General features: G+C 42.3%; 2 protein-coding genes and 1 long non-coding RNA gene across 15 annotated transcripts in view; all 3 read right to left on the bottom strand.

The window, feature by feature from the left end:
* RPS6KA6 (ribosomal protein S6 kinase A6) overlaps window positions 1-1,245 on the bottom strand; it is a 39,235-nt gene extending 37,990 nt beyond the window's left edge. Inside the window, exon 1 of the mRNA XM_082061568.1 lies at window positions 1,014-1,245. Coding sequence (XP_081917694.1) covers window positions 1,014-1,094 — 81 coding nt within the window. The 5' untranslated portion in view covers window positions 1,095-1,245. The remainder of the gene's footprint in view (window positions 1-1,013) is intronic.
* Window positions 1,246-10,420: 9,175 nt separating this feature from the next.
* On the bottom strand, window positions 10,421-15,305 carry LOC309444302. The gene is made up of 3 exons (XR_014184986.1): window positions 15,210-15,305; window positions 14,558-14,828; window positions 10,421-10,508 (listed from the first exon to the last, which is right to left on the bottom strand). It is a non-coding gene; the product is annotated as an uncharacterized lncRNA (long non-coding RNA).
* Window positions 15,306-19,590: 4,285 nt separating this feature from the next.
* The window catches only part of HDX (highly divergent homeobox), a 44,393-nt gene continuing 36,289 nt past the window's right edge, over window positions 19,591-27,694 (bottom strand). For 11 of the 13 annotated variants that reach the window (XM_082061603.1, XM_082061599.1, XM_082061600.1 and 8 more), the window contains 2 exons: window positions 25,290-25,412; window positions 19,591-24,289 (listed from right to left, as the gene is read on the bottom strand). In XM_082061603.1, coding sequence (XP_081917729.1) covers window positions 24,164-24,289; window positions 25,290-25,412 — 249 coding nt within the window. In that variant the 3' untranslated portion in view covers window positions 19,591-24,163. Of the gene's footprint in view, window positions 24,290-25,289; window positions 25,413-27,694 lie in introns of those variants that run through there. The other 2 variants (XR_014184923.1, XR_014184924.1) reach the window with 2 other exon arrangements.

A 27,694-nucleotide genomic window follows, 5' to 3' on the forward strand; every position in this document is an offset into this window, starting at 1 on the left:
TACTTGACGATACCTGACATGCAATCTTACGCTTCTGATTGAAAAGTGCCAAAGTTTTAACATACATTATTACAGCATAGCCAGTTTTACCACTTGTTTTTTTTAAAAATAGCATTTGGTACTTGCTTACAGGTGCACCTTGAGTGCTAAGTAATACCTCGAAGACACTTGAAGTCTTTCCTTGTTCTTTACAATGTTTAAGCATCCAAACCTCTGCCACACACTCCTGATTCTTTATTTTAGTTGTGTGTAGAAGAGTTATGATATGGTTATTCAAAGAAAAAGCAAAGAGACCTCTCCTAGTGCCAACTTACCTGGACACGCATCCAGATCAGTACAATCAAATTTTCAGAAGTTTAAGTAACTTTCTACAAGAGCTACAGCCATAAAACTGAGTTTACAAAGAAATCTCCAGAGCTGTATGTTAACTGGGAACAGACAACTGACGCTGACAGGGATAAGAAGGCGACACGAAGCTGGCCGGCCGCTGGCGCTCCCTCACACGCACCATCCCCACACACCGACTCGGTCCCCCCGGAACTCCACACGTGTTCCCGCCGCCCCGCAGCCCGCACCGGGAGTGGACGGCGCTTTGTGGCCACCTCTCCAGCCCCGGAGCCGCGGCCGGGCTGCGAGGCGGCGGGGAGGCCCGCGGGGACAGGCCCTCCCGCAGCGGCGGACGCGGGGACGGGCCGCCCCGGGCCGAGCTCGCAGGAAGGCCGGTGCCGGCGCGGCTGCCCCGGAGGTGTGAGCAGGCCAGGTGCCCGGGCGGGCAGGCACCCCCCGGGAGGCGGGGAAGCGGTGGCGGCGCCGGGATCCGGCGCGGGGCGGGGGGGTGGCGGACAGACCGCGGGCAACAAGGCGAGGAGCGGGGGGACCCGCGGAGGGGCGGGGGCCGGCGCGGAGAGGCCGGAGCCGGGGGCGTTACGGTCCGGCCGCTCCCAGGCGGCGGCGGGGCCCGGGGAGCGGGAGGCAGGTGCCCGGAGCCCCGCCCGGCCCGGCCGCACACTGACCTCGCCGCCGCTCACGTACAGCTCCATTTTGTGGCAGGGCTCCGGCTCCTCCGCGTCCTCCAGCGGAGCGAACGGCACCATGTCCCGGCTCTCCTCTCAGCCGGGCAGCCGCTGCACATCCCCCGGCCCGCGGGCCGGCTCAGAGGCGGCGGGCGGCCGCGACGGGCCCCGTCCTGCTGCCCATGGAGCGCGGCGGCGGAGCTCCGGCTACTGCTGCTGCCGGCCGGCGGGGGCGGCTCCGCTCTGCGCTCCCCCGCGCACACCCCCCAACATGGCGGCCGGCGGGGGCGGGGCCTGCGCGGCATGGGGATGACGTCAGGGCGGGCCGGAGAATCCCCTGCATGGCGGGGGGGGCGGTGACGCGCGGTGACGCACAGAGCCGTTAACGGTCCCTCGGCCGCGCTGAGGGGACAGGGGTGGCGGAGGGGGACACACGCCGGTCTGCGGCACGGAGAGGGCTGCGGTTACCGGGCGCTGCCCCCTGCCTGAAGGCCGGCGGTGAGGAGCTGCCGGGGCCAGTGGGGCGTTCCGCCTGAGGGATGGGCTCGGAGAGCGGCGCGGGGGCGCTTAAAACCAAGCGAAAGAGGGCAAAAAGAGCTATCGTGTTACGTCAGTGCGGTGCCTCCCAGCTGAGGGATCGCTGTCCCACAGAGAAGTGCCCGGAATTCCCCTGCCGAGCTCCCTCCAGGGATGGCGGAACCCGGGCAGCCCGGCCCTGAGGAGAGAGCTTCTCCTTCCCAGTGAAGGGACAGAGCGGGGGAGAAAACCAAAGAGTTTAGTTTTTCCAAATTCGGTGGTGGCAGGAGATGAAACACAGGCTGGGAAGGGGAAAGCCACAGCCTGGATCCCCCTGGGTTCTTGGTGAGGTGAAAAGCATGGAGGGAGCGGAGCTGCTGCTTCACCCTGGTTACTGACACCGTGGGTGGATGCCTTTGTTTCCAAGCATGTGTTCAGAGAGAAACACTACAGCATTCCAAACCTGAGAGGGCAGGAAAAACAACATGGATGAAACAATAATATTTCTCCATCAGTGTGTGATCGTAGGAGATGGGAAACACTAGATGATGCTATCAGAAATACAGCTTTTTAAGGCTACGAGTCAGTCATCATACAAGTGTGTAGTGTAAGATGCTGTGTGGCTGTAGCCCTTGATTAAATGAGAATGGCCTGTTTCACCACGCCAGCTGTTCCCTGCTGAAGAGTTGCCCATTGTGAATGTGTCGTTGCAGCACCCACCAGCGGGCGCCTCAGCTTCACCATCGCAAACCTGGCCTTAAAACCCTGCAACTCAACCATGGAAGACAAACGTTTTGACTTGAAAAGGGGAGTGTGCACCAGGAATGTTCATCCTTCAGAAAATAAAAAAATATGCAAGAAAATGTATTAATAGGACCAAAGTAACCAGTACTTAATATCAAGAGAGAATTTATGCTCTAAATATAGAACTGTTTAGGCTAGGTCACTTGTAAACATTATTTTTGCAAACATGGAGCTTTTAGAGCAAGTAACTGAGGGAAGATGAAGGGTCAAGGCTCAGCTGCATGGGTCTTTGCTTCACCCGCGGCTCTGTTAATGTAACTGGTGAACGTCCACAGCGAGCCCAGGGGCCAAATCTTTTCTGTGAGATGAAATATGTATGAGCTTGAGCAGCGCCATGAGGCCGATCTCAATTTACATATAAAGGAAATCAAGTGAGAAGTGACTTTTTGAATGTGCTTGAGTGCTCAGCAAGAACTTGTGTCGACAACCGGTGTTGCAGATGGCATTTCCCTGCATCTGACTTTTCCCATTGCCTCAAACAGTAAGAGATTGCAAACCAGTTTTCTGCATGCCCAAAGCTCAGAGAAAAGCAATAATCAAGTTAGGATTGTTATTCATGTCAAAGACTATAAAAAGGGAAATTAGGATATGTGTCGATATAATAAAGAATGAATAAGTAAATTCAGAATTTCTTTAGGTCTCACAGCCAAAAAAGCAAAAGGTATTCAATTAAAAGGCAACAATAGGTCACTGAAATTTAAAACTTAGCAAGATTCTACTCTCAAATGCTCTTTTATAGAGAAATGAAACATCAACAATATAATAGCAAGTCATTAATTTAGGAAGACCAAGGCCTTTTGTCTTTGGTTTCAAATGAATATTTAAATATTATATATTTAGATATTTTTTGTGTCAGATCTCATTTGGTGTGCAGTTTTCAGATTAGGATATCGGATCTCATTTGGTGCACAGCTTTCAGCTGAATATTTTTTATATTCCACTACCTTAGTTTGTTCAGCAGGTTCTGCCCATTATGTTCGTCACCAGGTCGTATCATCAGTGTGACATTATAACCACTTTTTCCTCGGTCAGGTGCTTTTATTAGATGAAAGTTTCGAAGTAACCAGTTTCTGAATATTTATTCACTTTAACATTAATTCAATGACATGGCAAAGTTGCTGAGAATGCTCTTTTACTGAGCCTAATAGGGAAGGAATAATAATAATAAACAGGATCTGCAGCTTGTTCGGTGTCAGTAACACAGACTCCAACTATCAACTTTGTCCCAAACCAAGATTTCTTCAGAAGAATCCTGCAAACTTTGTGTTCATTCACCCAGAACGTTTTTCAAAAAAGGAAAAATAAGAATGTCATCATCCTCCCCCTAGTTAATGATACTGGAATCCGAACCGTGCTCCCCACAGCCAGGACAGTGCAGCTCCACCCTGGAAAGCAAAGCAGAAAAACCAGCGTGAATCAGGGGATACGTGAACAGTATCTGGTTCAGTGAGATCTCAGAAAGGAAACTACACAAAAAGCAAAGTTTGAGGAAACTGCCCAAGCCAAGACTGAAGGTTTTATTCTGTTTTACTACAATAGAAAAGCCCCTGAAAGAGAACGGGTACAAATTTAGCTTTTGTAGATTATGTTTGAGGCAGACTGTTAACTCTGGTATTTATTGTGAAGGTAGTTTGGGGGGGATACAGTTAATTTTTCAGGGCAAGTTTATTCCAGTTCACCATAATTTCACCTTTAATCTTTTGTACGGCGCGATTTAACAACACTTGCGCAGCTCGAGCAGCACAACTCTTTCCTATTGTGTGGATGAATTTACGTGGGTACAAAGCACACTTTTGTTAGCATGACTCCTTCCCAGACAAGGAGGAAAAAGAACTGTCCTGATGCATCAAAAATGTATAGTTGTGTGCCTGTGTCTGTGCCAGAATTGTTCCAGAGGAGGAACTGGTCTGTATTTGGATTAAGTTTACTGTGGCAAAAACTCTAGTCAATACTGAGTTAGTTTGAATACAAAATAGAAACGTTAGAGTCCATATCCCATCCTGTAGATACTGATATTTAAAAAATGCAAATAGAGCTAAGTTTGTTTGTATTTACAGAAATGTGATGTAAAATCTAATATAAACAGTGTGATGTTGTTAAAGTTTATTGTGTGCTTTGGCCCACCCTACAGGGGCAAGAGAAATCAGTTATGTGAAGGAACGTGAGGAATCACTTTTGTACTCAGTTATGGTTCTTCTGAGTGTATAAAGCACAAGTGAAGAGGCCCTTAGTGAACCCCCACTTTGACTTCATGTTTGTATTTTTCCATCTACATATTTCATCCTTTTGTAGCAAATTTTTAAAAGCTCGCTTATGGATAAAAAAGGAAGCCAATTTGATATGATGTTCCTAGATTAACACCTTAAGAAAGATCCTTGGTACTTGCTATTTCACTCTCACCTTCAAAGCAACACTCTTCTCTCAGGCTATTTTAGGACCACAGGACAAATGTACCAGCAAATTTTGCCACATTTGCCCAAAATGAGCTAAACAAAGATCTCAGCCATATGGAAAATACAATTCATTTATCTCTGCTGATCATATGCATTACATAGGGAATGAAAACCTCTGATAGGCACTAGATTTTTTGATGCTCACCTTTATTTTTTTTCATTTAAAACTTTCTAGTTTTCCTAAATTTCAAAATGCATTTTGAATTCAAATGTTCTGCAGTTTAGTTTCCTCCTCCCCCTCAAACTGAGTGAAACAAACCACCCACTGACACATCTCAGAAGTTGTGTGGTCAAACGAAAAGCTACATCCAGTCAAATTAAAGATCCAGTATCCCATCTCCAGCCCTGACCAAGAAAGCAGGTACCAGACAGAAAATCCAAATAAGGTATGCAGTAGCTAAGGATACTTCTCCAAAATTTGTTTCCAGCCTCTAGCAGTTTAGGTTTCCTGAGCTGGAGGTGATATCTTGTACAGAATGGTCTCGATGGATATTTCTTCCATCAATTTGCCCAAATCTTCTTGAATGTTTAAATTTTCAGCAACCATAACATTTTAAAACAAGTTCCACAACTAAACCTTCTTGTAAAAATATCTCATTCTGAGCCTACTGCTTAGTTTCATCTGATGTTTGCAAGCCTTATATTGTAAGGGAGAGTGATTAATCGCCTTCTTCACATCACATATATCCCACGTCCACATCCTACCGTGCTCTGCTCTGCTTCCCAGGCTGAAGATTCCTGGGCTGTTTAGTCACTTGTAAATGAAGGGTGGGGATATTCTGGTTTCTCTGCACACATTTTCAGTAGTGATTTGGAAGTAAATATAAAATCACTATCAATAATGTGCACAAATGACATAGAAAAAGGAAAGTAATGAGCAGTCATTAGATATTGATGTCCTTTGGCAAGTGACTTGAAATAAATTACAGGCCTCCTGTGAGGATTGGGTGCACAAGCAGTGATCGAGTAAGGAGGCAGTTTGGTTTACAGCCATGAGCAACACCGTGGAGATGGGCACTCAGGATTTGCATACGGTTTTTAGAAAAGCCACCACAGCTGTGCTCCAGCCTCCACATGATGACTTACCATGAAAAAACCAAAGGCCCAGCTTTACCAAACCTCATTCTAACTACTCATCAACAAGAATTTCTTTGGTAATGCAGCTCTTTCCCAAAGACTACCAAAGAGAACTTCAGCAACTGTATTTCTCATATAAACTCCTAAGGCTAAGTGGGCCAAATACAGGTTAGAAAAAGTAATTAAATACTGAAATAAGTTACTGCAGCAGTGTGCATACACCAACAGATGGCAAATCTACCACAAACAATGGATTGTTTATTAATTTATTTTTTTAAATCCAAATCTCACATACTTCTGTATTTTTCAAAACTTGCTTTGTTATTTATCTTCAAACCTGTTTAATCCTTGAAACTGAAACCAAGCCTGAAAATTTCAACTGAAATTCACAGTGAATTTTGCCTCAGAGCACAGAATAAACCTTCATGATGTTCCAATATGCAAATGTATCAACAATAATGAACACTTAAGGAATCAATTGCATCCCAAATGATCGTGATCTCAATCTTCAAGGAAGTTTTTGTGACAGTAGAGGGTGTTGCTTCTGAAATGATACAGAGCCAAAGATGTTGCCGGTTCCTAACTTTAGCTAGGAGCCCACGTATCATGCCTCAAAACAGTGTCCTAATCATCTCAGGTGAAAACTCTTCCCATTTTTGGAAGATTATAATTAAATTCCTACTGAACCATGCTTAGAAAAATGTCTCAGCCTGGAAAATTATATAGGGACTTAGTATCTGTCAGAAATAATTCAGTGGTAGCTGTTTGTGTCTTGCAGCATAAAGGTACTGATTTGAACTAATATATTTAGAAATTGTTTACTCCTTATTGTGGAACGAAAGGACTTGACTGCATGACTAATAGGTACATTAGTGGGAATAGCGAGCTGGTTGCTGAATACCACTTCAGTGATATTAGTTTAGGTCTTCAGATAATTGCTGCAGCAGTCGTACTTAAAGAATCCCTGCTCAGGAGGAAGAGAAATCAGCCTGCCTGCCCAACGCACCACTGTTCTGCCTCCTGGGGGTCACCACAACTCGGATTGATGGCTGTCTCTTCTCCACTATGAGCAAGGTTATTTTCAAGCCATCTTGACTTTGCTTCTGTTCCAATTGGGGCACGACTTGACTCATCAGTTCTTTATTTGGAATGCACATCACATTTCTGCACTTCATCATTTCTCCTCCCAGTGAGGTCACTTGTTTGTGGCCATTCAATACTGCCTGTGAGCGCCTGTTTCTCAGCCAAACTCATTTTCATACTGTCCCGTGCAAAGAGTCTTGCTTAAAGCCACCGTTCAGCCACGTGTGCGTTTTGTGGCAGTGTGACTTTGAGTTCAGCAGGATAAAAGCACATGGTGAAAGCTGAGGACGTTCTGAAGTACATGTCAGAAGCATTAACCAAAGCCCAACTTCTTTTTTCCATTAAAAATGGTGAAAATATTCATAATAATTTCAATGGGAGCATGATCATTCTGTAAGTAATTGCTATCAGGAATTTAATTTAAACCTCATTTGACTGACATTTCTTGTTTGCAAGAGATCTATTTTAGGAACAATGTCTTGCTAGTGTATCTCTCTTCATCTTAGTCATGACTGATAACAGAATAATCATCTCAACTACTTTCCTTTTCTTTTCCTGCATAATGGCTTTACTGCATTTTTACCTACCAAACATACGAGAATAGAAACAATTAGACAAATAACAGTATTACATGCAGATGAGCAGGTAAGTAGCTAGAACTTATTTGAAACTTTGTGCTAGGCTGGGTGTCGGGCTGAGAAGCCTTTACAGTCACATTCTGCTTTGTTTAAAAGATTAAGGAAGGATGCAATTTTGTCTCTGAACTGTCCCTCTGCCTCATGTTAATACACATGTATTGAATACAGCATCTCTATGTACTGTAACTCCGAACTGCTCGTTACTTATCTTTCTAATTAACTCCTCCGCCAAGCTCAGTCTTGACTGTTCAATCTGATACCACAGCACCAGCAAAGGCAGAACTATTTCTCCCAGTCACATTGTACTTTCCCTGGACAAATCTGAAGCAGTGATTACAATGGCAATTTATCTTTAAACCATATCTTTTATACCGGGAAATGCCACAAAATGCTTTTCAGTCATTTTGTTATCTTGTTTTTTCTACTGCTTTAGTGCAAGCCAGCGCTCACGGGGCAGCCGAATGCTAAGTTAAGAAAGGACACTACTTGCGACTGTTCCCAGTTCTTTGTACTATTTTCTCATTTGCTGTAAATCTACGAGGATGAGCGATTATGAGGAGTTTTCAACAAGCTACTTTGACACTGAAAGAGCTGCTTCTCCTTTTAATGATGAGCTGTCACAGGCATCGATCAGTAGCCATGGCAGAACAGATGAAAGCAGTAAAAAATGACAGAAGAACAGACTTCTTACTGATAAGGAGAAAATACAGTCCAGCCATCTGAGAGGCAGATTCTCACCACCTTTAATGGGAGGGGTTTTTTTAGTAAATGTTGTGTATTGGCTTCAGTGAGAAATGGGAGCACTCAATGGAGGAAGCATCTAATAGAATGAGGTCAGACTTTTAAAGAACGGCTATTACCCAGCAAACCAGACCACTACGGAGTAAACAAATCATCTTCTGTTAACAGCAAGAATAATGCTGGGAGGTGGTACCTTGAAAACCCTAATGAAGCTACGAAAGCTCAGCTCCAGCCTGGTACAAGTTTACGACATTTCACCGGTTAGTGGGGTTTCACCAACTTTAGAAATATCAGAACTGAGCCCTATAGCTGCCATAAGAAGATTTCGAAGATGACGGCAGCAAGGAGCCAGGTCTGGATCCTCCTGCTGAAACGCCGCTGTCACCCAGGAAGGGGAAAAGGCAAAGGATGCATCAAAATGAAATTCTACAGCAATGACCTGGCCGTGCTGTTTCTTTTTAAAGCCTGGAGAACTTCGTAAACAGACTTGCTCCTGCTTGAGCAGTGTGAAATGACTTTTTTACCCCAATAATCCCTCTGTCCAAGACTCTGTGCTGGACCCCTGGACCACGCTCTAGGGCTGGTTTTGCGTCTTCCCTCTTTTGAGCTACAACCGTAGCTCAGCTGATCCTGACCCCATCACGTACATGGACAGATGCTGAATACCCAAGAGTTTAGAGCCATGAGTGTATCTTATAGCTGGGAACATAAAGCCCTACTTTTATGCAGTGCTGTTTTTTTAAAAAAGTCTTGTAATTCTGAGCATCAACCTTTATCTAATAAAAGGAGGAGGAGGAGCCCTTGATAGTTTTTCCTGCAGCCAACACAATCTAGTACCATCTTGGGAAGGACAGCAAAAAGTAAGACTCTTAAAAAAAGAGGAAGATCTGATTTCTTAATATGAGAGAATAATAAGACTCACTTTTAAAATATGTTAACAGCAATAGAAAGAAAAAAAGAAATAATGTAGGGTTTGTGTGGGAAGGAAGCATATTTAAACCTAAAATGAATGACGTACCTTGTAATTATAGGAACCATTGAAAAAGATAGTCAGAATTAAAATACTTTAAATTATTCACATTGAAATATTAATTTAAAAATTTTAAAGTAACTATAAATGCACATAAACAGAGGCAGATGATAATGGGCTGAAGTTCAAATTGACTCAAAGAAGGAAGTTAAACGAAAGCTAAAACAGTCGCTGAGCTCAGCCACGAGGGCTTTAGCCAGCACGTGCCTGGGTGAGCAGCTCCGCAACTTTGCATTTAGTGCTAAATTGTGTATTTTAGAGCACCACAACTGCCTTCCAGCCATGGTTTTCTAAAGAACATGAACTCTGAGAACTCTTAAAAATTTAAATCAAAACACCCTTCCACATTTTGAATCACCAAACAATGGGTGATTCAGCATAATTATTAAGCTTGCAGCAACAGAAGTAACATATTTCTTGTGTTATGACAAAGTCCCCGTTGCTTAATGTGTTTTTATTAGACAGTTATAAAGTATTTTATGGTTTTACAGATATTTTACATCCAGCTATTAATGTTGCTTATTTAGCTTAGTATATGGAAAATGTTTTACTCAGAGATGGTTCTGTCCATATTAACAGCTACATATAAAACTGTGGACCCATTTAATAGTAAGAAATGATATTTTTTTTGAGCAAGGTTGATGCTTATGTGAGCCCAGCCCCTTGCAGTGCCCAAGTCCCATTACCAAGTTAGATGGGATTTCAATGGGGTAAACATGTTGTATCATTTTCCTATACAGGAGAATATTTTTCGTCAAATATTTTCTTCCTGAAAGATTTTTTCCTCCATAAAACGTCGGATTGAGTGCTCAGTATTTCCTTCTGACTCCCCTCATGTCACACTGATAGATCTGCAGAAAGCTCAGGGGAAATGAAAATTGTCGTTCCTGGTTTGTCTGCTTGTTTGTTTAACTTCAACCCCGCAGTTCTGGCTTCTCCTCAAGTTGTTTTGAGGCTCTGGGGGTGCTTTTTTAATGCTGTCGGCATGTCAAAGTGATGCCTACATTTCATTATTGGAAAAAAAGCTGGAAAAAAGAGAGCTTACCTACAAAGCACCTTGGCTGCTGAGTGTGACCAGGCAGCTCCTCGCCCAAGTGCGGCTCCAACGTGGGCGATTAATCTGCACAGGCTGGTGGTTCCTTTTGAAAAGCACCTGCCAAAACAACGGTTAATGCTTTTTCTTTTCAGCATATTGAAATATTCACATGGACTGAGTTATTTTCTATTGACACACACCCCAAGGACCTCAGTCCCTCCTACCTCAAAATGTTTCTGGGCAGGAAATTGTGGTTTGAGCTTTTCCCAGGGTCCTTAGCCCCCCAGGTGACAAGGAGGTTGATCAGCCCTAGTGCAGCTCCCAGCCCTTCTTTGTTTCTATTCTCATCCCACCCTCTATCTAAAAACATCTTCCTTCCGTTTTCTCTCCATTAGAGTACAGCGCTTCTCAATTTGTGTTTTAATTTCTTCTCAGTTCTACTGAAAATTATTAAGCACATTGAGTTCTACAGAAGCGGCTGTTTTGCCTCCAGACTGTCCGTCTTTCAGCTGGCAGCCCTTTCTGAGAGCTGCAAAAACCTTTTTGCTTTGTCCTTCAGATTTCCAGAGAGATTCAGACTCCTCGGGGAGCTCCATTTGTACACGTGGGTTATCGTAATCCTGGTGCAGCACGTGCAGAAACCTCTCAGCAGCCGAGGAAGGTCAATGTCAGCCAGAGAGTGAGCTGGAGATGCTCAGCTTTGCTTCCCACCCGTGCGGCACAGCATCTACTCCGCCAGAGCTGGATGGTCCTTGCAAGACACCCTTAGGGATACAATCCTTCCTTTTATTACAAGTAAGAAATACACATTTATAAGCCTTTGGTTATATTTTAGATGACTAATCAGTTGAAGAAGTCACCAAAAAAAAAAAAAAGTAAATTAAAGTTATCAAGTCTGATCTTGGCTAGAAAATGCTGGAGTGAGTCGCATTCTTTCAGGGCATGAGCTGAACCAGTTCAGTATCTCTGTCCTTGAAATAAGAAACACCTTTAGAAAAAATACTCATCAGTGTAAAATTTTGAGCATATGGAATATAATCTGTAACCCAACATTATTAATAGATAAAGGTAAAAAAAGCCTTTAGAATTCTTGAGCAGGAGATTTTCTAATGGATTGTATTTGAATTTTTGCTTATAATTATTATACTGCTTTTAAAAGTCAAATCCAAATCATGGTGGTCGCAAACCTTTGTTTTATCTCTGTTCTTAACATATTTTACACCTTGTCTTGGCCTCAAGACAAGGCAAAACTGCGTTGCCGCAGCGCGGCTCATGCCAGAGCTCAGGATTTAACTGAACAGTGCTCTTGCTGCAGCCGCCTGGAGCAGGGAGGTTGGGAGCTCTGCCTCTGAGCACGTCCCCTCCGAGCACGTCCCCTCACGCCCACAGGGCCAGGCCAAGATGAGGTGACCCATGTGTCCCCATCTGCCTGCCAGGGTGTCCCCTCCCCTCCTGCCTGCTTTAGAGCTTTCCCTCTTCCTCTACAAAAACAGCTCACAAAGATGTATGTGCAGCTCTGGGGTCTCATCATATTCAATGAAACCAACCAATATTTAAACATCTTTTTTTTTTTTTTTCTGGAATGCCAGACGGAGATCATGGCCATTTCCTCTCTTTTCTTGAGACATTTCCTTTATTTAGGAAGCCAAAGGCAGCGATCCCCATGTAGCACGTGGCAGCCGCTCAGTAACGTGGGGTCGGGAGGGGAACCGCAAAACCAGCAACAAACATGTACCTTGCTGAGCTGGAATCTGGTCACTGCCTTTTAATTTTTTTAAGAAAAATCAGAAGTTGTTCTTTAATAACTTGGTGTGGTCAGGGTGTTAATTAGAGCTGTGGTGCAAAGCCCAGGGCAGCAGAGCCACCGAGGCCACGCTGAGACATGGAGTGTGTGGTGACTCAACCAGGGGCCACCCACGCTTCCCTGCCCATCTATCCCTTTTCAATTCACACAGAGGCCTATGAGTGTGTGTATATAAATACACACACATCATCCATCGACATTCAAATATAATATACTGCCAGGGTTCTGATTTTTTAAATATCTGAAGGATGTGGTATCTTGGAAACCGAATGCCTTGTGTTGCCCAAATCAATTACAGAGTGAATCAACACATTGCTGCAGCATGGGAGCAGCGAGCAGTCGGCGATGCCGGCTGTCCCTGTCCCCATCCCTGTCCCCAGGCTGGGACCTCCTCAGGGAACAGCTCTGTCACCTCCCCACTATGGCAGGACGCCCAAGCCAGCGGCTACAGCAAATGATTGAATATCCATTATCTTAAATGGCTTCTTCAGCTGAAAGTTGATTCAAAGGGCGGAAAAAAATTGAAACATAACATACAAAGGCGATAAGACACTTCATTGTGAATGTTTGCATGAAATCAGGGGGGTTTATTATCTGATTGTTGAGCCAGGCTTATTTTATCACTGTTTTTTCAATGTGTCAGACAATAAGCAGCACATACTCTGAAAATTGTCATGTGTGTTCATCCTGTTTCTTGATGAAGAAACAGATCATAGCAGGTGTCGGTTGAGCTCATAGCAGCAATGGCAGCAATAAGTGACTTTTCTAAGCAAGCGCTCAGGGGTTTCTGAGAAGAAATTTTAAATAAATTAATATTTTAAAGAAATGAAACTCAGAAAGCATTAAAATTAAGAAGCCCACCCTGTGCCAAGCGCCTGTGCCAGCCAGGGCACGGAGCTCACCCAGGCTGACTTGGTGAGACCCAAATCCTGCCGCCTGGCAGCCCAGACTGAGCCGCGAATAACACAAACGAGAGCTGAACATGTTCATTTGTTTTAGTTCTCTCAGATCAGTTTTGCTTGTTTGGCCAGCTCTGGGAAAATGCCAAAATTTGAGAAAATGGTCCAAAAATGGGATTATGTAGCTAGGAGTGTGGGTTGCTGAGAGAAGAGATTGCTGAGCTAAATATTTGGCAGAATTAAGAAAACCAGGAAAGACATGTGGGCATAAAGAAATAATTCAATATTAAATTTCTGGCAGAATTCGTGAAATCTGTTTATAGTTCAGATCACAGTGAGCCATTCACTTCCTATTATTGGAAATAAGGTCTGAGGGATTTTGGTTGCAATGGTTTTGCAAGTGTTACAGAGTGGAAGCATTAATAGAACATTGAACGCAGGTAGATTTCCCTGCCGTCCCGTGGGGCGCAGCCGTGGGGCGCGGTGCCGCAGCCGCTGTGCACAGCACAGGACGGTGCATTTCTGCTCTCGGGTACCATGTCAAGGGCTCTGCTCTCCCCAGGTGTGGCCTCCTGGTGCAGTTGTGACTCTCCCACTCAAGGCTCTGTTCATCTGCGATGAGGGTGTTTGTGCTCATTGTCTTTTTTTAATTCACTTTCAACTCCCCTCTGTTCCAAGAGCTTCCATGGGGTTTTTGTTCTTCTCCACCACCCTTGATCTCCACCTCTTCTCACCTCTTTTCACACTTTGTTCTGTGCTGCCTTTCTTTCCCGCATTCGATATATTCTCTTTGCTTTTAGCCTTTGCTCCCCTTTTCCCCGCTGGCCTTGCTCTCGACCTCACACCAGCATCACTTGTTCAGTAAGGAGGGGAAAGAAGCACCTGTGACACAGCTGTGGCCTTGGCTTCCTGAACCAAATGTCACCTGGGAAAATGAGACAAGTCCACATGAGACTTCCCACCACCTGCTCCTGTCTAGACTGCTCCAATGCATAAGCCTCAAACTGGTAAGAAAGTTCTTAAATAGGGCATTATTCAGAAGCAAACTTAGTTTAAGGAGAAAAGAAAACATCCTCTGATTTGAAATTAAGCAGGTGTTTTGGGAGGGCGTCCCCCTGGACCCGTCCCTGACCCACGGAGCAGCTCAGCCCTGGCACAAGTAGCGACCTGACCATGCGTCCCTGCTGCAGGATTTTTGTTTGCGGTTTTGCAGGGTGCAGGATGGCTCTGCCCATGGATCGCTCCCTGCCTTAGAGCTGGAAAACATCTATTAGTGCAACTGGGGAGGGGTGCTGGGGATGGCAAAGCCCGGCTGCTGCGGGGACAGCACGGAGACACAGGGACACCCAGTAAATAGCAAGCACACGCTTTCTGCGTGGTGCGTATAGCGTGTCGCAGTTTTCCTGAGTAATTAATTGATATGGGAGAAACAAGGAACTAGCAGAGCCAGAGAGAAAGTTCACCTGGTTTTTGATTTGCGTGGACGCGATAGATGGAATCTGGTGATGCTGCTGCCGGAGTCGCGGCTTTTTGCCTGGCTCCTCCATCCCCCTGCGCGCTGGTTCCCCTCGGAGCGGGCAGATGATGCAGTTGGGCTCCTGCCCAAGTAATAACAGTGCGCTCTTGTTTTTCAGACCTTCCAGACCAAACAGCAGTGCTGACTCAAGCAAGTGTCAGTGCGTGATCCCTTCCCCTCACCATCGCCGCAGCGTGAGGTCGGTACCCAAAACCCTGCTGAAGGAGAAGGTAACAGACCAGCAGTTGAAAATTTGCATTAAACAGGAAAGAGGAGGAGGCTGTTGGGAGACTGGAGTTACTGAGAATTTTTCTTTTTAAAATAATGTCAAATGAGCTTTTTTCAGTGAAAAATTTTACACAGTCCAAGATTATTCCAGATTTTCAGTGAAAAATGACCAAAACCCCAGCTAAAATAATAGATAAAGCCTGTTATTTTTCAAATCTCCCTGGCAGGAAAACAGAGCCTCCCCTTTCCTCCTCCTTTCTTCCCCAGTGAAATAACACAGACAACTGCAAGTGAATAACCAGAAAACCCCCTTTTTCCTGGTGAAAAAACCTCCTTCTGGCTGAAGCCAACAGTTATGGAATTTTTCAGACCTTCATACACCACAGCAGGACTCCTCAGATGACTTCAGACAATATTTTATCTTCTTTTTGACAGCATCTTTTACAGGCATTTCTTGCAGAAACATGATGTTCAGAAAGGGAAGAAAGCAAAAGGGCTGGAAGGCTCCACATCGGGCTGCAGGTCCCTGGGTGCTCCACTTGAATTTTCCTCCAGGTTTGAACAAACCCAGGCAATTCCATGTTCCTGAAACGTACTTGCATGTTCTTCATTGGCTTGGCAAAAATACCAGATATTTAGTCATGACTTCTGCCCAGAGCTGAACTAACAAAACAACAAAACAAAACAAAACAAAAAACAAAAAAACAACTTTACAACTGATTTGGTTACTTGAATGCTCTGGTTCAACTTCTGCAGATGATCTTGTTAAAACCAAAGTCAAATCTGAAAGCGTCATTAAGCACAGAGAACTCCACGTCAAACCTTCCTAGTTTTATTCCTTTCCATGCACATTAGTGGAATTTTCATAACTCAAAGGGCAGAATTAAGGCTGCACTTTCAGTCTGATCTGTCTCCTGATTTCTAAGTGCCAGATTCTTTAATTTAAATATTACATTTTTCATTTAAATGTAAATAGTTGCTTATTTTCAAACATGAAATGTGGGGGCAGTTTAAGGCATTTTTCCCACTTTACTGGGCTTCTTCGCCACCAGATGGCAATACAGCTCCAGTCACCGTCCCCGCTCGGCGTGGTTTTGTTCTTCAAAACACCCAAGTTCAGTGTCACCTACAAATTTGTCACTAAATGTTCATATTTATTTATTTACATATTTATTTTTCTGTTTTCTGTTTCCTACTTCTCTTTTTTTTTTTTTTTTTTGTCCCCTACCTCCTCCTGTGCAGCCACCATTGCAGAAATTGGATGTGGCCTCAGCTCCAAGTTTTGCGAGAATTCAGTTGACTTCAGAACACTGAGGATTTTATTATTTATCAATCTCTGCAGCTGAAGAGCCAGGTGAGCGCAGGTGTTTCTGCACGATCCATGGAGACACGGCCACAGTGCCAGCTGGCAGTGCCTGCGAACAAAACCAGCCTTGACTGAAGTCAGGATTAGGCTAAACCTCGTTTAGCTATCCTTGTTCCAGGGAACCTGTCCTGGACGCATGGCTGGTCTCAGGCCCAGCCTGGTAGGGCAGCACCCGCCCACCAACGCCGCTTCACCTGGGATTCCTTACAGTGATTTTCTGGCTGGTCCTGCTCTTGAAATCATGTTAAAGTCTTTCCCATAGTTGTGATACTGCGCTGTGGGCTCTTTGGACAGCTCTGGTTTTATTTTCACCACCTACATGTGCTCAAAAAGCAAATCGCAATCAGCACTAACGATTTTCACCAGATTTCAATGAGTGTGCCAAACCAATGGTGTGGATTGTCGGCTGAGGTCAGAGGCAACAGGATTTAGCTCTGGAGATTTTCAAGGTAGTAAGTGCTCAGAAAGAGTATTGTGATTAACAGGAACGGAGGGCACACATTTCTCTTTAAAATAACCAGAAAAACCCAGCAGGAAACACTTAGGCATTGACAGTTCACCTGAATTAGTCTAAGCTGTTATTGTTGTATGTTAATTGTTTTCATTAGACATAAATTCATGTTCGGGAAAGGGAGAACACTTTAGAAGTACTTCCAAGGACAGAAGGTTACAAGTTAGAGAAAACTCTGAAAAGCCTCTCCGTAAACTCGTAACAAACCAGTTTAGGACATTCCTAAACTCCTCGCAATGAACAGTTGATCTCTCACAGCATCTGTGTCCCCCAAAGGTCCCTGATGGCCCCAGCGCTGTGTCTCTCCCACATGGCCCAAACCAACAAAATCTCCGTACAAGGGCCAGCTGCAGTCAGTACAGGGTCTCTCTTACAGGTTTGCTGCAAAATTCACCTAGGATGTTTTGTCCCGATTTCTGTTTTTATAAACACAGAAAACTCTGTGGGCTGCTGAGAACCGCAGGTTGGTTACAATTCAATATTTTCTTCTTGTTAAGTCCATGTGCTGGGTGGCAAATGACTCTGCGGCCCAGCACAAGGACAGTCCCACAGCCCTGTTTAACCTGTGCGGAAATACAAACCATCTCCAAGTTCTACCTGGAAAATGATTTTATTTGCGTTTGCTGGAGATTCCGATCGCCCGGCGATAGAGTGAAAAGTGCCGACCCGGGGACGCAGCAGGTGAAGGTGCCGGCTCGGACAGTAACCAAATTATTGACACTTTGACCAGGACTGAAATTTTACAAGGCAATAATAAATACAGAAACAGAGAACTTTGTATAGGAAAAGGAGTTAGTTAACCTTTATTTCATTTCTCCATAGTCCCAAACTTGACAGACGTAGAAAAATATCCTTGAGTCTAGTAGACAAATTTACCAATGCTAAATAGCCCTTTACTCTGACCGTTTGGGCCATTCTAGATACATTTGTACAAGCATTACTTCATTTTTTCCTTCAATTAAAGGTTTTTCTAAACTAGAAACAATAAACTACAGAGGAAAAACCTGACCTAGCAAAGCATGCATACAAAGGTATCTTCCAAAACTGAACAAAAAAAAATTAGGAAAGCAAACCAACCTTGAGACGCATTTGGAAGAGAAAACGATTTTGAACAATTTGAGGAAAAATTAATTAACTAAAGCCAAGTCAACGCAAATTCTGTAAACTATCTGCAGATAAGTTAAAATATCTATGGCACGACTTTTCACCAAAAAAAAATTAAGGCGAAGACCAACATTTTATAGAAAAATAGCTGAGCAGGCTTCTAAAGAAGGAAATAAACATTTCTCATGGTGACTCTGTTAATACAAGGTTATAAATATCCTTATATATACAGAAAAAAAAAATCAATACAAACATATGGAATATTTCACTAGGCATTCATCTTTCAAATAAGCCAAGATCACAGTCCTGGACCATAGTGGAGGTACTTCAGGTTAAGATTTATAGCAGTTTCTTTGCTACACATACTGACACAAATAATAGAAATGTAATTTAAATCCTGATTTTCACAGAGAAACTCAGTAATACACTCAGGTTAAAGAGCTTAATGAATTGGTCCAGAAATGATACAGGTTTTAAGCTAATGAATTACGTTTTGCAGGCTAAGGAAAACATCCAAGTGATACAATAACATTTAAACTTTCACAAGTTTTTTTTTTTTTTTAAAAAAAACCCAAACTGATAATTTTAGTGAAACTAAAGCAGAAATTATCATGGCAGAGGATTCATTTCTCTTCATAAATACAGCAGTTTATTTGCCAAGGTCAGTTAGAAATCCCCTCATTATGGGCATTTTATTAAATTTCCAAGCCTAAAAGTTACTAGTTTTGCAAGGAGTTAAACTAAAACCAGTATTTGTATGAATGCATTTGACTAAATTTGAAAACTATATAATCAATATATAGTAAGACATAAAACTGAGAGCCAATAAAATATATTTTAGAAGAATTACATTAATATTTTAAGTAAAAATACCTTTTAGATGCTAATCTGATGATCAAGTTCAGTGTATCTGTGCACATTATAAATATGCATTCATGTAGTCATATACACTCAGTAATTCTAGAAATAATCATAAAAAGGCTAATTTCCCTTGGAGAACACAATTTTTCCCCAATGCAATCCAGCAGATTTGCCAGATTTTTGAACCGTATTTCACACCATTTGAAGCCAAAGCAGCAGCTCTTGTCTCCCAAGGCGCTGACAGTTTTTATTGTCATTTTCTTGACTAAAACCCCAGGATCTTCATTTTTGCTACTCAAGGGAGACGCCCCCGTGTCCCCGTCCCTTCCTGCGCATTTCAGAGCGAGAAGTGAGGGGGAAATTACGGAGACCCTGCTCAGACGAACCTTCACTCCAAAGCCCGGTCTGCATTTCCATGAAACCTCACCTTGCTGCCGATTCCTTCTCATTTAAATCACAACTGCTCCTACGAGGTCTTTCTACATATTGCTATGCAAAAAAAAAAAAAAGCTGAAATAAAATTATAAGGACATATTTCTGAACTGCAATAGCTCAGGAAATGATAAATACTATTTCTTCTCATTACATTGCTGAGACTCATTATCTGACTCTCTGATAAATTAGTTTACGATGTATTACGTTACAATAATCATTTAGTACCAGAAAAAAGGATAACAACCCTTCCTCACAGTACCTGTACCAAAAATCGCACAGCTGACCATTTACTCCAGCATCCTTCAGCTTTAACAGAAATATTTACTACCATTACTAAGCTTTTCTCCCCAATATCACATCTTTGTTATGTCCTTGTCCATAGACAGTGTTTAAGACAAATACGCATGGTACTAAAACAAAAATCCAAGTGAATGTCTCACACTCAGCTAAAAAACAAGCACAAAATTAAAGGATGTGTGTTGGAAATAATTTATTGCCTAGAAAACATTAAAAAAATGTTTTAAGTTCACATTTTCCATGTAGTTTTAAAGGTGGTGTCATGTTTCAGAGGTAGTGTGTGTAAAATGTAACACAGAATTTAAAAGAATTCTTTCCTTAGTTCAGTAATACAGTAAAATGGTCACCAGAACCAAAGCGCTGACCTGAAACCATTTTCCGTACAGGAGCATTCTGAAGCATCTCTGTTACAGAAGAGGATTGTTCATTGTTTAAAAACAACAACCACCACAAGCCCAAAGTTCTGCCCCGTTTGTGTCTGTCGTCTTTTGACCAAAATGTCAGCTGCTGCCTTTCCGAGACAAATAAATACTCTGCAGTCAGAAGAAAACCCTATTCTGCCACGGAAAAACCCCTATTTTGTAGTACCGCTGCTTATTTCCCATTTGGCCAACATGAAGGAGCTGGGCAGTGGGACTGGAGGTAGGAAATCAAGCGTTTGCTTGTAACATTACAAGCTACAAATTCTTTGTGTTTCAGTTATTCTGTGCTATTCCATTTACGCCTATTATTGTCTTTCCTTATTCTGTCTGTATCCTGAGCCCAACAGTCTGTACCCCAGGACAGGTCAGTGCTGCACACCGGCTGCTTCGAACCATCATGACTACGGGAGCGCAGCAGAGATCCCAAATCGGACAGCTGACCGACTGGAACCAGTCATTTCCATTTCCACAAGAAAGGTTTTCATGATACTGTTGGTTTCTACTGTCGTTTCAGCTGTACACCCACAGCAGCAGATACGGACTCAATAAGCTGCTTCCCAACTGAAGACAAAGATACACCCAGTACATTCCTTTTTGCACCCACAGGACTGCAAAACCCAGGATCTGCTTGTTGTTTTCAGACTTGTTATTGCCTTAGCGAAAAAGAAATACTTGGAAAGATTAAAGTGCAATGCTGCTTCACAAACCAAGCGCTCAAGAAAACTGACAGTTGCATGGTACCTCTGTTCGTGTACTTCTAAATCTGCCAAAAATGCACCTATTAGAATATTTACCATTACTCACTCCTATTAGACTTGACAGAAGCATCATCTGCAGGGAAACGAAAAGTGTCACAGCTCCAGGAAAAGGCTTTCATAGCCATGGGAGAGCTCGCTGCCATCAAAGCCTTTCATTGCTCCCCCAGGAAAGCCAGCGCCCTGTCTTGTGTTTAAAGTGTCTCCTCCAAACTACCTTTTCCCACTCTGGTTTCCTCAGAAAGACACAAGTCATCATCCACGTTCTGACAGATACATTAGGAATAAACAACATCAGGGAAACCATCTTCCACGGACAGAGCAAGTGAGGGCCATCGCAGAAAAACAATAAAAATATCAATATGTGGCACTTCTGCTGAAGCGGTTATTCGAACTACAGAGCCAAACCACTGAAATAGCTTGTTTCTGTCATCATAACACAACTTAGCTCTGTCATGGAAAATCTATGCAAATGATGAACTAGCACTTAATGAAGGCTTTTGTTAGTATCCTACAAACAGAGGAAGTGACCATAAATCAAATCCTAATGCCCTGGGCCCAGTGAGCCACCCCCAGCAGGTTCCTTCATCTGAAGAACTCTCAGAATTTCATCTGGAAATGAGCATCCTGGTGCCTGCGGATCAGAACGCAATGTCCGGCAATACAGTGCTCGCAAATTACCAGGATGAAGCTAGAAAGGAATCTGCCAAGTTCTCCCCTATTGTTCTGAACGCGCCAAGTTCTCTCCTATTGTTCCAAGGTCCAGCTGATGGGACCCAAGTGAGCGGGACTGGGATGTCACCTGCAAACCTGATGAGCACATTATGCTGCCCTGGCAGGGACAGAAACAACCAAGCCCTAAGTGACAAAGGATGTGCTAGTCTGAAGTGCGACACTTGGATATGTATTTTCCTGCCTCTCAAGGCTGGTTAAGTGTTGTGTTACATGACCTCACGAGCAAGTGTGCGGCTTTTCAGCCACTGCTGCTGCAACGATTTCAATAACCAGCAATGGTAATATAGCATTAAGCTTTTTGTTTTACACATGGCAGGAAATATATACTAATATATACTAACAAATAAAACATGGACCAGCTGTACAGAATTATTCTATACAGGCCTTCGTTATGTAAGTTATACTCTTCCTGAATATCCTGTAATATTGTCAAGTGTTTCAGGGTATGAAAGCATGACCACTTTGCTGTTCTGTCTTGTCACCTACAAGAGAAAAGGACCAAAGGACACCATGTCCCCGGGGATGAGGAGGGTGCTGGCTACAGCTGGAGCTTCAGCTGCACATCCTAAAGAGGGATCCAGCCTCCTTGAGAAAAGGGATCTCCAGAATTGCTTCAACTTGGTAGTAGTTCATTCAAAACTAATGCCTTCAATTTGTTCGGCATATAAAACAGAAGCAAGACATAGCAAAATATGAATCATCAATGAAAGTTTTTCTGTATAAGGGTAGATAACTCAGTTGACCATAAAAATCAAGACCTCTCATGAAGAGTATCCTGCCTTCTGTCATGGGAATTTAAGTGAAAGCAGCAGGAAAATAGGACCCAAAGAGTGGCAAACAGGGTCCAAACAGTGGCAAATTACACTACTATATTTTTTTAATTTCAGAAAAGCTTCGAGGAAACAAGAGGTTTCATTGTCAGTGGCACAAATTTCCCATCTAGAGAGAGCAAAAACAGAAAGCATTGTTAACCCAGTAGAGAAAAGCCTTTGTAAATGATGTTTTCAGGGCAAGCAGAATTACAGTTGAGCCCTATCTCACATTTGAAGGATAATACTGTGATCTTTGCTCACAAACCTGTCAGTGAAAGGATGAGTAACCTGCCACTTACCTCCTGCTTACACACAGTGTCTGCCTTCTCTCTTGGGATTCTACTCTGAGTTTTAATGCCTAAGCTCAAATACAGGCCCAACAGTTTGCTTTTGTGGGGTTGCTCTGTGGAAGAGATGGTAAGAGGTCTTTTGGGAATTAACGGAATTGTAGAGCAGCCAGAACTGTGAAACGGTTTTGTTTTCTTTTTTAAAAACTGCTGCTCTCCGTTATGCAGTTGGCAGGTAACCATGTTATTTAAAGTTCCCCATGCCCAAGGACAACACAGAGACGGAAAAAACCCTGAAACAGAGCTCACTACTGATTCTAAAATAAAAGGTGGACAAGTGATTAGGGATGAACAGACCAGACTGAGAAAAACCTAAAATTGTGAGTTAATCCCTGTATTAAAGAAACATTCTGGATGTTCTGAGCTACACCTTGGGCTTCCCACTGAAATCACAGGGATTACTTACTGTACTACATGAGTAAGTATTCACCAGAGTAAATAATTATTTGGCATAAAATCGAAAGTTCAGGCTTTTCACCAGACTGTGAAGGTATCTGCTTCAAAAATGCTTGCAGAGGAATATTCGGATTAGAAGTTATAAAGCATCAATAATATGGGCATGCACCTACATGCCCTACTCAACTGATCTGCGTCTGCACATCCATTTAATCAGATGAGTAAAGGGGGTCAATGCCAATGACAGCTGGGAAAGAAGAAATTCATTTCATCCCCTGCCTGCAATTGAGCTCAGTGTGGAAATGGCACCTGTAGCCTGGCAGTTGCCAAAAACTTCATCAGACAGAGCTTCTTCAGAAACAGGTCACATGGAAATCTCAAAGCTCAATTCCTAACACTCCAATACCTTTCAGAACACAACAACAGCTCTGACTTTATGACAGTGTCTTGATAAAATGCAGCAAAGTTTGTGGAGAAACATATAACCAATACTGAAAACCATGAACAGAACTTTAGCATTTAGACTTGACAAATAAAAACTATAACTACATTCATAAACCCCTAAATAGTAGTGTAAACATCTAATGCCATTGATACTGTGAGAACACCAGAAAGTTGCATTCTGCAGCTATCAGGTTTCCCATATGCATCTAATTTGTTATAACACTTATAACTGTTTCTGTACATTAATAATTTATTGATGATAACTCAAATTTTTCAGTTAACCTTTCAAAGTTTTTTCAAGCTATTTTAGTCAGAAAATGGAAGATTCAACAATCTGTAGTCACATAATGAAAGAGAGTTGAGTTTAATTTCAGATTTTCAAAAGGGTTCAAGCACAACTCATAAAAAGCCCATTATTCTATTTGGATTGCAAATTTTTAGTCCACCTACCTGAGTAAAAAAAAAAAAAATAAACAGGACTGGTGAGCAAACGACTCTGAAAGAGAATGACCTGTCTGTATCATGGGACATATTTTTTTCCATTCTTGGATCCCTGCTCAAAAAGACTTTGCTACAGAGCAAGTTATTCTGGAAAGTCAGAAGTTATCCTAATCAAGGCCCAACTCACACAGTTCTTTCATTTACCCAGAACAACATTCGGAATCTCGTGACACTGCAGACTGCAGCCGCGACGCACTAACTACTGCCACCCTTCAGCAAGGGCTGCTTCACCTTGGGCTTGCTTGTTTGGACTGAAGAACACCGGATAGCGAAATGTCATTCTCTTGAAACCTACACGTTACGTGGGGTTTCCTTTTTGTCAATTAAAAAAAAAAAAAATCACAAACTGTCTGAGGCATTTTTCTCTGATAAAGACGACAAGCTGAATGAGGTATCATCAGGCTCTGGGGACGCGTGATTGAAATCCATTTCTTCTAGTTCAGGAGGTAAGTCTGAGAGCAGTGCCTGTAAGTAAAAAATATTACAACGCAATATTAATATGTATTTTATGTCAGCATTAAACGTCTGCTAAACATATAGTGAAAAAACTTTGCTGAGCTTTTCAGTGTTAGTATTGGATGGGCAAAAAAACCCCAAGTCAATACTGATAGATATTGAAAGGAAAAACATTGTCCAAGATGACATACCTTATAACAACAATTCCAGAAGTTACTTAAGTTACTTTAGAAACAGCTCAGAACAAATTTCCCCTTCTAAACTGGATGAAACCAAATGATCTATATTCATTCATTTTACTCAGATATTTTTAACATGCAAAAGCTTTAAAACATATATACCCATGCTATACTGCAATCATGCAGGAGACAGAACTAGATGCTGCATACAAGATCATTCCAGTGGCTTATTTACTTATCTCAAAAATTTCAAGTTTACTTCTCTTTATATGCAGTTCATATGGTTTTATGAAAAAAATATGGAAAACAATCATCAGCCAAATTTATTTTGGATGTAGAAGTGTTCTAAGTTTCTTTCTTGCAAGTTAGCTTCTACTTTCACCCCCTGAAAAACTGCAGATCATAAAGGTAAAAGGAAAAAAATAAAACCAACAAAATCTCTTCCTAAATGAAGCACAGAATATTACTGATCCAAGGCACGATCTACCCAAGCATTAAAAGAAGTGCTCCGCATTAAATGCAGTGCGGTGACACCGCAGAAGCCTGGCTTTCTTCCTAGATCTCACATCTGAGATCTCCCGACAGCCAAATCCCAGTCCCTCTGTGCACCCTGGTGCTCTGGTTGTCCTTTGATCAAAGTCACACTTCTCTGTCCCTGTCACCGCCTGTCTAGATTGCAAGACCTTCCTTTGTTTAAAGTTCAGCTTTTCTTTGTCTGTAAGGTGTTCTGCCCTAATCAGAATTTGAGCCTCTGGGCACTATGAACAAAATCAAGGGAGAAACAGCACAAAATGACAAACACCTTCCGTGACTAAAACTTCAAGATTTACCTGCTGCTGCTCTTTATCATCTGATTTAATAGCAAGTATCAAACTCCGAGTGAACGTCTGTAGTTCAAAATACTTCTGTTTGTGGTTCTCCAACTCATTCTCAATGAATCGGACTTCTTCATTCTGCGGGGGAAAATGACATGAAGTTCTGGAAATCATAAACAGCGCTGCATCACTTTAATGCCACCTGAACACACCTGTGTTAAGACTAAATGGTTTTAGTGAAAATGAGTAAAAAGGTGTTTATTATGATTCCTGCCAAACCCAGTATTACGTAAAGCCAAAACACCTACAATTGTAGAATTACAGAACAGTTCACGTAGACTTTGGATAGGAATAGAGGTTTTTGATAAAAGTAGCATAACACTAAACCTGCAAATGTATTATATGACATTAATTTCTCATTATCCTCCACAAGAAACATGTAACAGCAAATTATGTTACATGCAGACAATGCATTTCAGAATGACTGACCATCATTAAAGCATTAAATACTTGAGCCAAAGTTTACGCAAACCTTTTAAAAAAAGCCCTGCTTTTTATTTTACAAGGGTGACCTCTAATTCCACTTGAAAATAAAGAAAATCAAGGCCCAGGACTCTTCCTAGAAGTGATCTTGAACAGGCAGACAGCAACTAAATTCCTTTATTACAGCCGGACACTTAACAGAAAAAACAGGGAAAACAAGCTGGTAATTCCTCAAAGCTGCCACAAATTACAATACAACCTCCTCTGGTGCAGCTGACACGTATCTTGAAGTGTCAGCTCACCAACCTTCCCAGCATCTTTCAGCTATGGAATAAATAGGAATGTATTTACAAAATGAAGAAATATCAATAACGTGCAAGCTGTGGCTAAGAAGGCATTTTTCCAACCTTTGCAAAAATCCGTGTCACTTAAGATAAAAATAACAAACTTCTTAATTAAAAATTCAGATTTGATAAGTACTTCAGTTTATTCCGAATATCTCTTCTTCAAAATTACTGATTAGTATGCAAGATCAAAACGCCAAGTCTGTTGATCAGTGTAGAGCCAAAATTAACTTCCTCTGGTTATTTACCTTTGCAAAGATCACGTAACCTAAATAAACAGTTGGCTTTTCAAGATCAAAGTCATGGTGCATTTTTGCAAAAGGTGTCTGCATAGCAGCACCAAATGTGCATCCTTCATAAGACAATAATAATATATACATACAGAAATTGTTAGCAATGCACGATGCACACAGAAAATGAGCATGTAGGTTCACAGGTATTTCACGTGAAGTGTTGCATTTGCCAAGGGATCTCAGAGGCAAGAAAAAAACCACCCTTATCTATGCAACCATAGGATTAAATAGGTGGGCAGTTTTGCCTAAAAAACATTCCTTGATGGCTTGTTTTGGTGGCAGCAAATAATTACATAAGCAAATTTCAATAGTGAACTTATAAGATGGTATTTTGTTTTAATGATGAAAATATATTTGTTTAACAACATAGAACTATGCTCTGATATTCCTGCTAACATTTGCTAGACTGGCTGTAATTCAACTTTAGCTGAAAACGTTAGACTACACGATGAACTGGAAGGTCTGCAACAAGACTTTAACAACTATTTCTTATTTCTTCCACAGAAAATCCACATTTCTTCAGCCAAAGCATTGCTCACCATATAGTTTTGGGCTATAACAGCTCAGAGAATAAGAGAGAAATATTTGGGCTCTCACAGAAAATTAACAATGCATTTCTTTCAGACAGAGACTTAAAACTTGCCCATTTAGCAATGCATTGTGCCCATCCAAAGAAGAAATTAAGATTTACACAGAACACACATAGGCACCAAGACTAATCACTAATGTCAAACAACAAACCAACCACCAAGGCTCTGTAGGACATGCTGCCACAACAAGCCTTTCACTGTGGTGACAGGTGACATTAAGAAAAGGTCATTTCTTCTCCGTATTCATCCCCTGCTGTCCTTACCAGGAAAACACCGCTTGAAGGAGTATTTTTTGTTCGGAAAAGATGATCTATTTATTATTTTGGGAACTGATTATCAGTAGTGGAACATACCTGTTTTCTAAGTAAAAACATCAGCTACATAGGTAAAAACATGCTCAATATATAACACAAACAGCGGCTGTCAGGTGTCCAACTTCCCTCCCTCCTACAACTCCTGCTTCCAGACACGACTTCTCAGATCCCTTGTTTTATAATATTCAAGGATTCCAGCTGTTATGTCGCTTCCCAGAGCTGGCAGCATCCTGCTGCACACCCAAGCGTGCTGTAACGCTCCCATGAACAATTCTTGCACAAAAAGGATGTTTTGGTTTGGAGTTGAAATAAGTTGTTCTGGGACACGTGGTGGGAGCTGCAGATGGCGCCAGAGAGAGGAACGTCACTGCTCTATAAAAATGGGATTTTTCCTGC

Source organism: Streptopelia decaocto (genome assembly GCF_964273445.1).
Source record: "Streptopelia decaocto genome assembly, chromosome: 10".
Classification (NCBI taxonomy): Eukaryota; Metazoa; Chordata; class Aves; order Columbiformes; family Columbidae; genus Streptopelia; species Streptopelia decaocto.